Raw genomic sequence first — 15,115 nt, forward strand, 5'->3', positions numbered from 1 at the left:
ACATTAAACAGAAGCAAATGCAGACATGCAAAAAAACCCCATCAAATTTTTCATATGGGTTACTTCAATTCTGATAATACATGTAAAATGGAAAAATAGATTTTGATTACAATGTCCATATGGTTTTAATTCTTCTATTTAAAAGCTGTTCAGAAAATAACTTTTTTTTAACCAGGCATACTGCTAGAGGTCATTGTGCTTTGCTCAAAGTCTGACCTCTAAGAGAGTTTAACAGATGAGAAAAGATTCAGGACTGACAAAGCAGCTTGTTAAATGACTCTCAGCATAGAATAAGCACCTCCTGATACCTCTAAAGTACAGTCCCTCTTTTCAGATGTCACAGGCAAAAAGCAACATTCAGATCATCAAAACTTAACTGAGCAGTTTTGAAAAGCTTTTGTGCAGATCTCTAACCCTAGAGCATAGTTAAGGGAAGACAGTTTGCTCATAAGCCTTAAAACCAGCAAATACGAAAAAAATATTTAAATCTTAGAAGATTATTAAACTGCAAATGACTAGGAAGTATGACTAGAAGTATGGCCGTGAATATCCCAAGTTCTTTGGGATATCTATAGCAGAAATAGTGGTATGGATTTTCTTTATCCCTGCTTTCCATGGAAATTTCTTGCACTTCCAATTTGCTGAAGATCCAATAGCTTCCTGAGTTTCAGATATGTGTATGGACTCTCCCACTATCTGCAGAACGTGCTTTACATAGCTTGCTGGTAAATCCAGTAGCAAGATTTTCATAGGCAAAGAAAAAAGATCTAGAAACAGGGTCTCCACCCCCAGCTAATAAGGAGAAATCCTAATTCCACAGCTAAATTCTTTGCTATTTGGCTTTGAAAAAGAACGGAGATACAGTATATTGGAAAATACAAATATACAACACTTTCCCAGCCTCCACCCTCTCCCCACTTCTCATCCTTGGGGGTATTTTGACTGTGAAAGGTTAAAAAAACCCCACTATGTAGCAAACTGGCAGCATTGATATCCAATCAACCACAGTAATATGTGAGACTGTATCACAGGAAAAAAATCTTCAAAAGAGCATATCTTATGGCATATATACAGGCAGAATAAAAATAAAAGGAGCAAGCTGCAAAAATAGAGTAGCTGTTCCTGCTTTCTTAAATTCCACCACTTGTTTATATGAGAGCAGGAACATAGCTAGCGTCTCCATGAACAGGTAAACATCACACTGCTTGATGATTTAAGAAGAAACCAAAAAAGAAATTTCTTAGAGTACAAGGTCAGCATAAAAACAGGCACAGATTCCCAAACAGAGGAAGAGAATGGAAAGGTCAAACAATGTATTTTCAGAAGGAGATAAAAACTACAAACACTATTCAAAACACTTCAAGTCAGTTGGCATTCTGCCACTGACTATGACTACAGTTAAGACATAATCCAAACACATTTATTTTTAATATATCACTACACTGAAATATGTTCTAATCCAAAATCCAAATGAATTTGAATCAAATTGCATACTGTAGCTAGCATTAAATTATCTAGCATTAGAAAAGCTCAAAATAGCTATGCCACCAACATATCACAAAAAGAGAAATAAAATATTCCACAGAGTTACATTATATCTATGTTCGTTTGCACAGGGAAAAATGAAATCTACAAAGCAATTGGTGGAAGACACTGGCTTACAAATTATGACCATCTGGGATTGAGATGAGAACACATCTATGTAAACACTAAATCCTATGTAGAAGGAGAAGAACAATTGAAGAACATTTGTAACAGCTTGAGCTCATGTTTTATGTCAGCTACACAAGACTCAAATATTTTGAAACACTTACAAAGGCACACCAGCAAAGGTTTTTTAAATGGAAAAACATGCCTCTCAAATTAGAATTCAGACCTCCATCTGGCAGCAGTTGTAAGTGACTTCTTAGCAATCCAGTGACAGAATATATGAAACAAAACAAAAACACAGAAAGGGGGGCAGGATTTATTCCAGTAACAACCTTAACAGATTTTAGAGACTGAGCGGGGTCTGTAAAGGTATTTTGCTCAGAACTCAAAATAAGCATTCATTGCTTTAACCACAAGACAGACAAGAAACACTTCTACTTCATTAGGAATAAAAAAAAGATTGTAGAGCAACTTGGATCTTTCAGATCTTTCATGGCTCTAACTGATTCAAAGTTTTACTTCCAATATGTAGACACTATAAAATTGCACCTAATTCAGAAGGAAGATATAAAGGTAATTAATATACCTGCAATACTACAAGACATGTTTTGTTAAAAAAATGCTGATAAGGGAAAGTTTACCTTGCAGTTCTGCAACAGTCGAATGAGATGCTCAAAGCAGTTACTGTTAAGGAAAATTGCCTGCAGAACAGGCCTATCTGTGCAGTCTAACATGGCTGTGATGGTATCTATAAAATTAAAACAGAACTGGCATCAAAGACAAAACACTTCCCAAATCCATCAAGCATTTTTTCTGCACGTTACATAATAAACATGGGGAAAAAATTATACAACAAACTATATGCTGTGAATTCTTTGATCAAGAATGATGTGCGTTTTAAGCACAGAGCACTAGGCCTAAAGCGAAACATTTTGATGCTGTAAAAATCATCACATAACCTACTACACCTGGAGAAAAATCCAGCTACCGAATATCTTTGATTGCTTTGGGGCTCTGTTTAAAGTCATTGTCATTTGTGAGTACATAAGAAGCATGCCTTTTGTTTAAAGCACACAAACACTTGCTTCCTCATCAAGCAATTACTTTGCATTCTACAGCAGCCTTATACTGTAAGCATTCTTCATCTCCTCAGTACTATTCCTCAGTTTTCTTGTAAGTTTGGGAAAAGAAATACTTTTATTTATATTTCCCATTCTGAACATCAAAGTGGAGAAAACTCCAAATCCTGAATTCTTATCCAATGACTTAAAACCAACTGTTTCAGACCATCACTTTTGGCCAACGTTTACAATAATGCCATTTGAAAAGTGAACTATCACAGAACAGCCACCACATTGGTATTTTATTACAGACCCATTTTATTCTGCAATTATTAAGGTGCTGATAAGTGTCAGCTGTTGCCTAGTAAAAGTTGTCGGGTTTTTTTAATGGAGACTGGCAGTCCATGAACCTTGACACTCTGGTTAAATGGTAGCAATCCAATATGGTTTCTTCTGGGTTTTTTTGTAGTGAATGATTAAAAAAGAATACATCTAAAGTAATGCCAATGAAGAAATGTTTGAAATTTTTCAATTGCTTCGCCAAGTGAACATTTTTTGGTAGAACATTCAGTTATACTACTATCATGGGTCAATCATTGCTTGCTTTGGAGTTATTATCAAGAGATATTTAAAGGAACTGCACAATTGGGTACTCACTCAGCATTTGGATCTGTAGTGCTATGAACCTGCTCTCCCACTGCCTGCATCGCCTTGGATTAGGTAAAGCTGAATGGTCTGAATTAAGCAACTTGAAATAGTTCTCCAATATGGTACTCGTCTCCACTTGCCGCTGGTCAGAACTGCTGGTTAGAAGGATATGGACAACTTCTGTCAGGCACTTCAGAGTCAGCTCTGCCTTCCTGCTCACTTCCTCAGGGTTCCTGTCATCCCAGTTGTCACAATCTGCTAAAACACGCATCAAGACTTCCATGGTGGCAGGAGATACTGCTTGAAGAGCATTCCTCTGAAACCCATGGGGAAAAAAAGTGATTAAGGAAAAAATAATAAATAAATGAATAAAATCAAACCTCTTCAAACCAGTAGTTTCTATCTGAGCTACCTGAATCATGCAACATGCATTATTATGTCTGTTAATGTCCTGTAATTGTTAAATAAATATGAAACATTCTACTTGGATTATATTGATGGCTACAGATGAAATGCATCCCATCTTGTTCACTTAACTAGGCTTTCTTTTCCAAAGAGAATGCTTATAGGGAAAAGGAAATATAATTTAAATGCATGTTATAAAATTCTTATAAGGTAGCCTTGATATACTGCTAATCCTAGGTAAACCTTCACTTGAATTTTCATTTTAGATCATGAGATTCATGATACTTTAAAATTTTTTAAAAGAACATAATAATTAGCAAACATTTGTATGAGCCCTGAGTGCATTTCTCTCACCTCTCTTCCTGGAGGTCTGACTGCATAGGCTCAGGGCCACCTTAAATCTGGGGCAGGCGCCCAGCCTTGTATAGAGCTTTGAGAAGCCTTGTCAGGGACTCCGTGCCTTCTCTAAGGAGCTGCATTCAAGCTGCAGCTCTCAACCTTTTACCTGCCTGAGCTACGCTGCAGCCATGCCCATGCCTGGCCATGTACTGTCTTGAACCTGACCCACAGACTTTACTGCCCAGCTTGACCTCAGACCTGCCTCATCACTATGGATGGGCCTGGCAACCACTGGACTCTTGACTGACCCTAGGCAGTCTGATCACTGAGTTAGGACTGACCACCAGACCAAATCCTCATGCTGCTGTGCTGACCAGACCTCCTGGCTTGATCTCAGGATTCATCCCTACAGACTTGTCTAGTGATCTGGACTGGTTGATCCTGGTTACCATTAGACCTGCTCTGATCACCTTGTTCAGGTATAGTGAGGCTGCCAGTGAGGTCAACTGCCTCTGCGGGCCTGGTCATCATGCTCAGTCTCAGCTTGCCTTCCCTGGTGGAGCAGTGCCTGGCTTTACTGCTCCCTGACAACATTTAAAAACACTCTTCTGGATCATCATTTATTTGCTTGTGACCAGACTAAGTAGCACATTACAGAAGTCAGCCAAGAGAGTGAATGTTGGCTTTGCTGACGATGAACATCCTCTTTTCTTCACATTCTTTCAAAGATTTTAAACAGCTTCCAAGCGATAAAGGTCCTGTGCCTCTTACTGAAACAGCTTACTTCCAACATTGGGAAGTAAGCTAGATGAATTTCATGTGTTGATACAAAACTTACATCTTTGCAGGTGGAAACTCCTAATCTAGTTACCCACATTTTTTCTTTATGATATGAAAATATTACAGTAAGTTCATATGAATGTGTAGTTATTGTAGACAGTAAATTTCTACTGTTATTTGAAAGCAGGACCTAGGTTTTAGCATTTAGATACTATTGCACAGAATGACCTCAAACTTCATAAGACAAACAAACAATTCATAGTCAATAATAAATTCTTCTCATTTATGGGTTATGGAGTATTTATAAGCCTTAAACAACGAACAGGTGTTTGGAGGCTTCAGCAGCTGAAAAGAGTTTAGAGTATCCTTACCTGACCACCAGCCACAATAGCTCCAAAGAGATGTAGCAGGCAACATTTTAGGCTTTCCTTGAGATGTTCACTTTCTTGAAAGCATTCTGATTGGAGTAAATAAAAAGGAGAAGGATCCCTTACTTTGGCCATATAAATTATACAAAGTTTTTCCTCTCCAAAAAACCCACCAACTAACAAAATAATAAAAAAAGCTCCTCTACTCACTGTCATCATGCAAATTTTAAAAAATTTTCAACTATATAATCTCCATTTTCTTTTACATAAACCAGACACAAACACATCAATTCCAGCATTATCAAAGTAACACGACAAGACCACATTTATCAGGCATTCACAGGGTCAGGCTTCAGCTTGCATAAAACTTTTCATGCAGGCTGACAGAACTATAGACATACAATAAATGTTGATCTGATCCATAATGTAAAATGAGCCCATTCTGTCCACACTAACGAGAAATAAAAGGACGTGCTAACACACAAGCAGCTAGCAAGCATGACAAAGGTTACAGCAATTTTGGCACAGAAAGTCTAATGCCATATGCAGTGCAGGCAGCTAAGAAAAACAGTCCCTGAGCTTGCTCCCTTTAAGCCAAACTTCCCAGGGAAGGCTGTGCAGGTCTGTAACCTTTCTAGCAGTAGTCTCTTTAAAGACAATTATCCTGCATCTCTTCTCATGCTATATCTGATATAAATTAGTTATAAACAGCCTCAGGAACTCTTCTTAGCAATAGATACAACCTGGATATTGTTGCTATAGCAATAACACTAGACTCAAAGTGGCTGCAACAAACTACAAAGGATTATTTTATTTGGAATTAACCATCATAAAACTTCCAATTACTTTATGAGATAGAACTGATAATGACTTGGGTTTGTAAAAATGGAGATTTTAAACAAACAATAGAAACTGAAAATGCAAGAATTTTATATTTATTAAAATAATAATATAACCCTTAAGACAATTACCAACTATTGGCAAGTAAGACTTCTGACTATATACTAAATGTATAAGCCTGTTTTAAAAGAAAATTGCGTAGCTATTTTTTAAATCTGGTCTTCAAAGGAAGCAAAGCTTAGATGATCACACTGTTAGTCTGTTAGTGCCACCACTCCCTTGACTTATAGCCTCTGAATCTTTTGGGGAACCTCAGACAAATTCAAAAGAGCAGTACCTAGCAGACTGTGAATAAATCATTAGGCTGGGTAGACCAAAAAAGCCTCAAATTAGTGCTGCCACAGCAGAATGTCTAAAGCACATGCTCAGCAATTTCTTGTTCTGTCTTTCCTGCCAGCTGGCCAACCAGCAGATGAGTATCTGCCAGCTAATTAGTACACTTGTAGCTCAGCCACAGTATATAATATTTAAGGGATTTAGGAGGAACCAGAGTGCAATGCACTGAATGGGGAGGAGAGAACCTGCAGATGATGTTCCTCAGTAGCAGCCTTTAGAGTGGGTTTCCAGTGCTTTGGCACAAAGATAATGGCATTTTACTGGCATCAGCTCGCTGGTCTTTTTGGCAACTAGCCTATTTTATGTACACAGAGATGGAATCTCAAGGAACAGGAGGAGTATGTGACTCAAACCTAGCAAAACCAAATTCATAAATGCTACCACTCTAGGAACAGAACCTTCCTTTTTTATTTTCAATTAAAGCTGAGTTAACAGATAGCTGCAAAAAGGGCTGATTTCACTCATACCCCCACACCTCCAGCATATTCCTGCTGCTTCATTTCTGTTGGCACTAGCACTATGGTGTGCTAAACTGGCAAACTAGCTGGGCATCCCACCTTCCCAAGATTTAAGTACAGAACATGGCCACATAAGTCCTCCTTTTCCACACAGCCAATCTGTAATGGTAAGAACACATGAATTCCAAAGTAGCCATCATGATATTTAATGACTTAACCAGAGACAAAACAGAGCAGTTTCCCAAACTGCAGTCCAAGGAGCATTTGCTAGTTGGATGGCACAGTTTCCTTCTTTCTAACTGTTAAATTATATTGAGACAAAAAATGCATGAACACTTTCCTAAGATTATTTTTCCATGCGAGTTATCATCACAGTTGCTACAGAGATCTTACGTGCAATCACTATATGTACCCTAATAAATGGGAAAGTTCACAATTCACAGAACCAACCCTATTAAACCACTTCAGGCACTGAAAGAAGGTCTGAAAAAACCCAGGCTTTCAAAGATGAGTAAGAATGGCAAGACAGTGATGCTCAGAGCAAAAAACAAGCAGATCAACCCACTTCATTCAGCCTCAGAAAGCAAGTAAGGGGTTTTTACATTTATCAGGCATTCTTAGGGGAAAAGAACTTGGAATGACTAAGTTCACTTTTCCAAATAAGATGATTTTTAAACATGCTGTTGATAATACTTACGGTAAAAGAAAGGGACAAACTCAACAGTGAGGGAAGCTGGTTTATACTTCTGTCTGCTCTTTTCAACTGTACTAAGGAAACGTCTGCAATTACATTAAAAAAGATACACCAAATAAATTAGATATACCTTTGTTTATGACTTATTAGTTTATGATTGACTTATTTATGACTTCATAATAGAAAACACTGCCAAAAATCAGAATCATAGCTAATCCAGTATTTACTGTTCCACTCCTAGAAATACCTTAACTTTTTACAATATGGTTTAGTTTAAAAAAAAAAAAAAAGCCAGCAATCTGTTATTTAGTCCTTGCTTATTGAAACTAAGCCACCAGCCAGACTGCCAAATTTCTTAACCATGCAATTTGAAATGGGCACAAAACATTATTATGGGTTCATTATGGGGGAGGTGGAGGGGAACCATCAAATTAAAGGGATATAATTCTACTGATAGACTTATAAACTTCTTTTCAAAGATGCAACATATCTATACTGCGATCTTCAATAACTTCTTTTGCCCTAATTCAACCAGGTCTGTCTACCCCATTCCTTTTGGCTTCCTTGTTCCACCAGTTTAGAAAAATGGGCAGTTTTTGAAAGGAGAAAGCAATGGAAGGACCCTCATGTTGGTCAGTTATAACCAAAAACCTCTTAGTATATCCTGAAATTTAATTTTTTTTTAACTTCTAGACTGCCAGTAAATGTATTATAATTTTAAAAAGGTATTTAAATCATATCCAGTTTCAGAAAGCATAACACTTTTCTGTGGTGTGATTATATTGATTCTTTGCCAAATTCTGCACCTTCATTGGTTGTAAATTCACTGATTTTGAGTACTCATACTCTATCCAAGATACCATGAGATGTGCCGACATTACCTACACTAAATCTGAAAACAGCTTAGCAGTACGCTGGCAGGCCATATGTGAGAACTGGTGTCAATTCATGCTCTGACCTAGAAAAGGGGAATTCTCATGTTGCACAAAAATACCAGAAGTTGTGATCCTTACACACTCCTTAAAACTTTGTGCACAATGATTCAAGCTGTTATTGAGAATATTACCTTTTGTTTCCACAACAGCCTCATGAAACCTGCAGTCCATGCAGTATTATGGCACACTGCAGGTTTTGAGCTACAAAGAAACCCCAGCAGCCAAGGTACACAGTTCGCATGATCCCCACTCTGTTTGCACGGAGTCAGACAAGTGACTTGCTGCACAAATGCAGCAGCATTTGTGCTAGCTCTACGAAATGTATGCTGCGAGAGTGGACCTGGGGTTTTACAAGACTAGGTAACATGAGATACAATCTCTCTATGCCTGTAGTTATTTGCATGTGCAGGTCCAATATTTGATGCAAGTCAAAATGGCCCTGATGGAAACAAAATTGAGGACCTAAAGGAAAAGCAGCTCTGAATGACAGCGGCAAGGAGCAAACAACAACTTCAGCCCTTGTACACACAGCAGAAAAACACATTAACTATACAAGGCTACGTACATTTAACATTATTGTTATTAATTTGGGGCTAATCAGGGAGAACTGTACATGAAAAAGATCTCACAGAAATTTGTAAGAGGTCTCTGAAGAGCCAGTTATAGCAGATAAAGTGAATCACTAGCAGTTTCAAAGAACGGGGCCTGTGCCTAGAATGACAGAAATTAAGCATCTCAGAAAGCCCATTTCCTGGCTCTCTACACTTCCTACCTTTCAAAAAGCCTCACAACTCAGCTTTACACTAAATGGAACAGGATATATTAGTACTCTGACAACTTTGGTGGCAAAGAAATTCAGTTTCAAGCACATCTGCTTCATGACATTAATTTTGGTAGAAAAACTATTTCATTAATGCTATTCTAACGAGTGTATCTTCGGGGAAAAAAAACTAAAACACAGTATCAAGTGCTCAAGGCTATCAATTCTAACAGTTGTAAAATGCAACAGCAGAAGAATATACATGTAACTACTTTTTATTTTAGTTTTACATTAGGCAGCAGTTCTGTCAGAAACCTTACATATTGTTTATCTAAAGTTATCATAAACCACAGTATTTATAATCCTGTCCTTGTCCACACATACCCTGCAATTCGCTGCCTCCAGTTTCGATATGGATCATAGAGACTTTCACAAAATGCCAATGCATGTCTCACAAATTCTTCTATGGGGGTCTGATCTGCCACTTCTTTTTCTTTTGTTTTGCTTTTTAACTGAGGGAAAAAAAGAAAGCTGTGGTCAGAAGATTTCTAGAAGTTGAAAGTTAATCTTGATCTCCTCCAGAACAGTTCTGAGCCCCGAGATTGTTCCCCACAAAACACTATTATTGAAAAAGCAGATCACATAAGCAGGAAGTATCGGATGGCAAAAATAACAGATGAGAATTGTTAACCAACATACCTGTTGAATGTATAACGTAGTCATGGTGATAACATGGTTAATGTATGAACACATCCCAATCTCCTCCACATTAGCCAAATTTCTATGAAGACAACATAAAAACCACAGAAATGTACACAGTGTACCATTTGAGGCTAGTTCAAACAATGTTTGTTTTAGCATTCTGTCTATAATCATACAAAAGTATATCAGCATTTCAAAAATACTCTCCAGAAGACTGCATGTACTCAAATGTTTATTTCTGTCACAGTAACAGAGCTCACAAGTTTTCTTCTAATAGGAAGGAAAAGAAAGGCCCGAGTCTCTCTGCTGTAGGCCAATTCTATCTGGAATTTGGGGTTTCAGAGGTTAAGCAGATTCCCAGGACACTCTAAATAGAAAGCTCAGAAATGTCATCTGATAACAAAGACAATAACTTCCACTTCTTCCACATTACTAGCGCATACACTTTCTAAAACTTTAGCAAACATGTTACCTCGAAGCATTTATTCACTTTAAATTCTCCCAAGGAAAACGAACATCTAATAAATTATTTTAGAACATAAATAAATCAACGGCAACAAAGAAATAGCATGCACACGTTATTTCTCAGTCTTGAGGACAAGTCAAAGATCAGATACTGAAGTGATGACGTAAGGAGAACTTTTTAGCAATTAAATAAGACTGACAACAGTTTGCAATTCAGAAACACATTACCACCATCTACTCAGCTTATATTTAATATTCCAGGATACTTAAACACTGCCCTACAGCCCTTTGTATAGTTTCAGGGGTAAGGAGAGCCAAAGGACTCAGAAAAAGCTGCTTCAAATACTCCTCAGAAAAGGAGATTCCCTATTATATTTTATCCCCTTCCTCTCTTAATGCAGTTTACAATAGAAGACTGAAGAAATAGTGAGGAATAGATCCCTAAAAACAATTCATTCGCCTGCTTCAACAGAGTTACAAAATAAGGCATAAGTTTCAGAAGGAAGCCAGTTGCATTAATAGTGTAATAAGTCAGTTTCCTAAGCTGTTTATGGAATTATGTTAAGAATGTGAAACAGTTCTTCCTGTACAATTGTCTCTCGAGTTATTTCATATCCAACACTTGCTAGAGTGTGCCTTTTCTTTTAAAAGTATTTCTTATACCAGGTACGCCATATCTTGAATTCCCATAGATACATCTTACGTAATTACAAGGAATTTCGTGTCTAATCCCCTTCTATTCCATTTCTCATGGCAAACATTATTGCTAAGACGATTGCATTGCTCCCCTCTCTTTTATTCCCTCTTCCTTTATTTTGAAGATTGTGAGAAGTGGCGTTTCTCTGTTTCTACTGGAAAGTGTCAAACCACATTGTATGTGTCATTAGAATCTATATTTATAGGCTGCATCGAGATTTCTTAAACAAAACAATAGCCTTGCTGAGGTAACAATCAGAACAAATACCTGCAAAGGATGATAAAGAATTTCACAAGTAAAAGTGACAGAGCCTGCTGCTGCTCTTCTAGTCCATCTGACATTTTCTGGACACACTGTAGCAGCTGGAGCCTGAGGACCTGAAGAATGTTATCAGGGAGCAGTGATATTCCTGGAGGAATGTCATCCACTCTAAGAGAAAAACCACACACAAAATTGTTACCAATCAATTTCAATGTGCTCATGTAGTGTTCCAATAAACCTCTATAAGAAAGGTTACTGAACTGATGGCTCACAAACACTTTCTAATGAACCACAAGGAAATGCCTGGCAGCAATATGCCAGCTTGAGCTTCCTTTTCCCCAGCAGTGAACTGCACTGAAAAAAAAGTGTTAAAAATTCATTAAGTGGATTCTTAAATGCTCCTCCATGCAATGATCTACCTTAATTACCACAGAGAAATTGCATGATCTTCAGCAGGTAAACGGGTGGCCTGGGAAATCCCTAAATAAGGAAAGCGATGGCCACAATGGAATGAAACATAAAAACTAAACACAATGGGAACATTTTCAACTTTCTACTGAAGATTAAAAGTGTCCAAATAAATGAGATGCCAATTATTAAATAGTTATTGAAGCCCAGTTGGTATTCATCCACAGTGAACCTCACGTCTTTCCTACATGAATTACAAAAAGCTGTACAAAATAAGATTAAATACAAAAAGAAATCTGCTCACAATAAGATTAAACAAAGGAAGACTTGAAAATCAGGGTCTGAATCTGCAGGAGAGGGAACTCTTAAAAATCCATCTGACTCTTGGCACACTGATTTTGCATGAAAAGCTGATCCATTCTCATTAGTTTCTGGATGTCATTAACCCAGCAAATAAGTTTTTTTCTGCTATCTGATTATTTTTAGGAGACAAAAGGACTCTCGTGTTGGTGTTAAATGTAACAACTCTACCAAGGCCAGACATGGCCCTGAAGAACATTAGCTACTTTTGCCTATTGTTTTTGCTAAACTGAAACATTTTTAGAAATACACCAGTGAGAACCAAAAGAAGAAAAGAAAAAAGAAAAAAAAAAATCACAAGTAAAACCAGTAGCTAAGCCCATGCTCCAGGAACAGCCATACAGAAACCCATTTCAGCAACAGTATAGAAATATATAGATGTGTTAGAATATTCTCTGGGATGAAGACTGTTTACCCACTGTTGCACATGCTAAAGAGAGTTTATCTTTGGCATCAGCTGTTTACCCTGACACATTCTCTATGAACTCTACACAGGCAGACAGGAGCAAGAGCCTTACAGCTTACAAAAGCCTTCAATGTGGCCAAAGCCATGGGGAATATTACAACACACAAAAAGTTCTGCTAGCTCAAAAACTCACTAATATGACACTTGCATACATACATCTGTGTAAGAATAAGCATCAAAAAGTCTGGAGAAATGCAATGACTGACACTAAACACTGTGATACCAATTATTTGAGGGAAATGGGGAACAATACATTGTTTAGCTTCTAAAGTTGAAAAGGAAGCCTATATAGAAGGGAAAAACTGAGACCCGACTTAGTAAAACAACTAGACAGGTATAAGTGACAGCAAGCTCCCACGTCCTACAAAACAAGTGTTACCTATACAGAGGACCAAATGCTGTTCATTCCCTTGCCTCTTCACAGAGTTCTGCAATTTGCTGTTCAGATCCTGGGATTCAGAATCTCAAGGGATTCAGAAAGTTTTAATCAAATTTTATGGGGCCTAGGCTCTAAACTGATAGAGACACTAATCACAAAACTGAGAGCAACTGCTTTTTTCCAACACAACTGCCAAGAAAAAAAATTTCATTTTCTGTGATAGCAGCTTCACCCCTCAAGATGGCTCCTCATAATCTGGTAATTCACCATCTCTGTATTACGAAGACCATAATTTTTGACAGCTGAAATCACATATCTAGAAGTAATTTCCCTAAAATGGCCAACAAGTCTTTTTCAGTAAGATCATAAAATGCTTTACAAGAGAGCAAACAGCATACCCTTCATGCCTCACATCCCAAAGAATGTTTTCTCTGCAGTAGCTGCCTGTCTGCACTATTGCACAACCCATGAGAATTTACTGCCTTATGCAAGACTGGCACAAGAAATACTAATCGGGATTACTCAGACTGAATATACTATAGAGTATATAAATAAATATAAATATTTATAAATAATCAAACTTCTTTTCACCCCAGAGCAAATTACTACTATATCACCACAAAAATCTAAAAGTTAAATTTGTGGACATGTAGTATCAATTTTCCCCTGACAAGACTAGCTGTGTAAACTAAGTATTCCAAAAGGAAGGGGGGGGGGGGGGGGGGGCGTGGGCGGAGATCTCAAAAATCATACCTTCACTGACTGTCATGGTTTAACCCCAGCCGGCAACTAAGCACCACGCAACTGCTCGCTCACTCCCTCTACCCAGTTGGATGGGGGAGGGAATCGAAAAGCAGCAAAACTCATGGGTTGAGATAAAGACAGTTTAATAGGACAGAAAGGAAGAAAATAATAATAATGACAGTAATAATAATAAAATGACAATAATACTAAAATAATTAGAATATACAAAACAAGTGATGCACAATCCAATTGCTCGCCACTCGCCGACCAATGCCCAGTTAGTTCCCAAGCAGCGATCCGCCCCTCCTGGCCAACTTCCCCCAGTTTATATACTGGGCATGATGTCATACGGTATGGAATATCCCTTTGGCCAGTTTGGGTCAGCTGTCCTGGCTGTGTCCCCTCCCAACTTCTTGTGCCCCTCCAGCCTTCTTGCTGGCTGGGCATGAGAAGCTGAAAAATCCTTGACTTAGTATAAACGCTACTTAGCAACAACCAAAAACATCAGTGTGTTATCAACATTATTTTCCTACTAAATCCAAAACACTGCACTACACCAGCTCCTAGGAAGAAAAGTAACTCTATCCCAGCCAAAACCAGGACACTGACGTTCTTATTTGACTGCTGGTACCCTACCTCAAAAATATGAGAAAGACCTTGACACATTTGGGTTCTTTTTATTTATAATTTCCTTGCATTACATTAACGTGGTTATGCAGCAATATAAACTGCCATCTCAGGTGTTTGAAAGGAAGTTAAATTAGTGTCTAAACTGTATTCACCTATTACAGCTCAAACTCACACACTGGGACTTTCAACCTCTCCTCTGCCAGTGGTAAGCACTTTGGAACAAAGCGCTGGAAAAAAACAGGTTTTACTTTTCAACAACCATGAAACCATGTAATCAGCATTCCTATCATGATTCCTGCATCATTTTTATGTGGGTTTGAAGTCAATAAGTTAACAAAGTATGGTTTCTATAGTACTTTGCATGAGCTTCCTTTAAGCTCCTTTGCTCGAGACCATACAAACCAAAAGCAGAAGAAGAGCATGACACCACTTTGGAGGCCTTTGTTGTTTCTAAAAGTATTAAACCAAATAACAATTCCTCTCCTTCAATGAGGGGGGAAAAGCCTGCCACCAGCTGGTAAAGGTTTTCTAATTTTCACGGTAAATACATATGAGATGAATAAATGTTTTTAGAGAATGGATAGGTGCACTTATCTTTTGTGCTCAATGCTCAAAGCCATCAGCATAGCTATTTCACTTTTTCAGTAAAATCATCTCACCTTTTCAGTA

The 15,115-nt window shown here is 37.8% G+C and overlaps 1 protein-coding gene across 1 annotated transcript in view; it reads right to left on the reverse strand.

The window, feature by feature from the left end:
- Positions 1-15,115, reverse strand: part of NBEAL1 (neurobeachin like 1) — an 88,375-nt gene that overhangs the window by 51,436 nt on the left and 21,824 nt on the right. The window contains exons 3-9 of the mRNA XM_050899674.1: positions 11,466-11,627; positions 10,034-10,115; positions 9,719-9,846; positions 7,643-7,725; positions 5,255-5,340; positions 3,369-3,675; positions 2,292-2,398 (exon numbers count right to left, since the gene is read on the reverse strand). Coding sequence (XP_050755631.1) covers positions 2,292-2,398; positions 3,369-3,675; positions 5,255-5,340; positions 7,643-7,725; positions 9,719-9,846; positions 10,034-10,115; positions 11,466-11,627 — 955 coding nt within the window. The remainder of the gene's footprint in view (positions 1-2,291; positions 2,399-3,368; positions 3,676-5,254; positions 5,341-7,642; positions 7,726-9,718; positions 9,847-10,033; positions 10,116-11,465; positions 11,628-15,115) is intronic.

Source organism: Gymnogyps californianus, chromosome 7 (assembly GCF_018139145.2).
Source record: "Gymnogyps californianus isolate 813 chromosome 7, ASM1813914v2, whole genome shotgun sequence".
Classification (NCBI taxonomy): domain Eukaryota; kingdom Metazoa; phylum Chordata; class Aves; order Accipitriformes; family Cathartidae; genus Gymnogyps; species Gymnogyps californianus.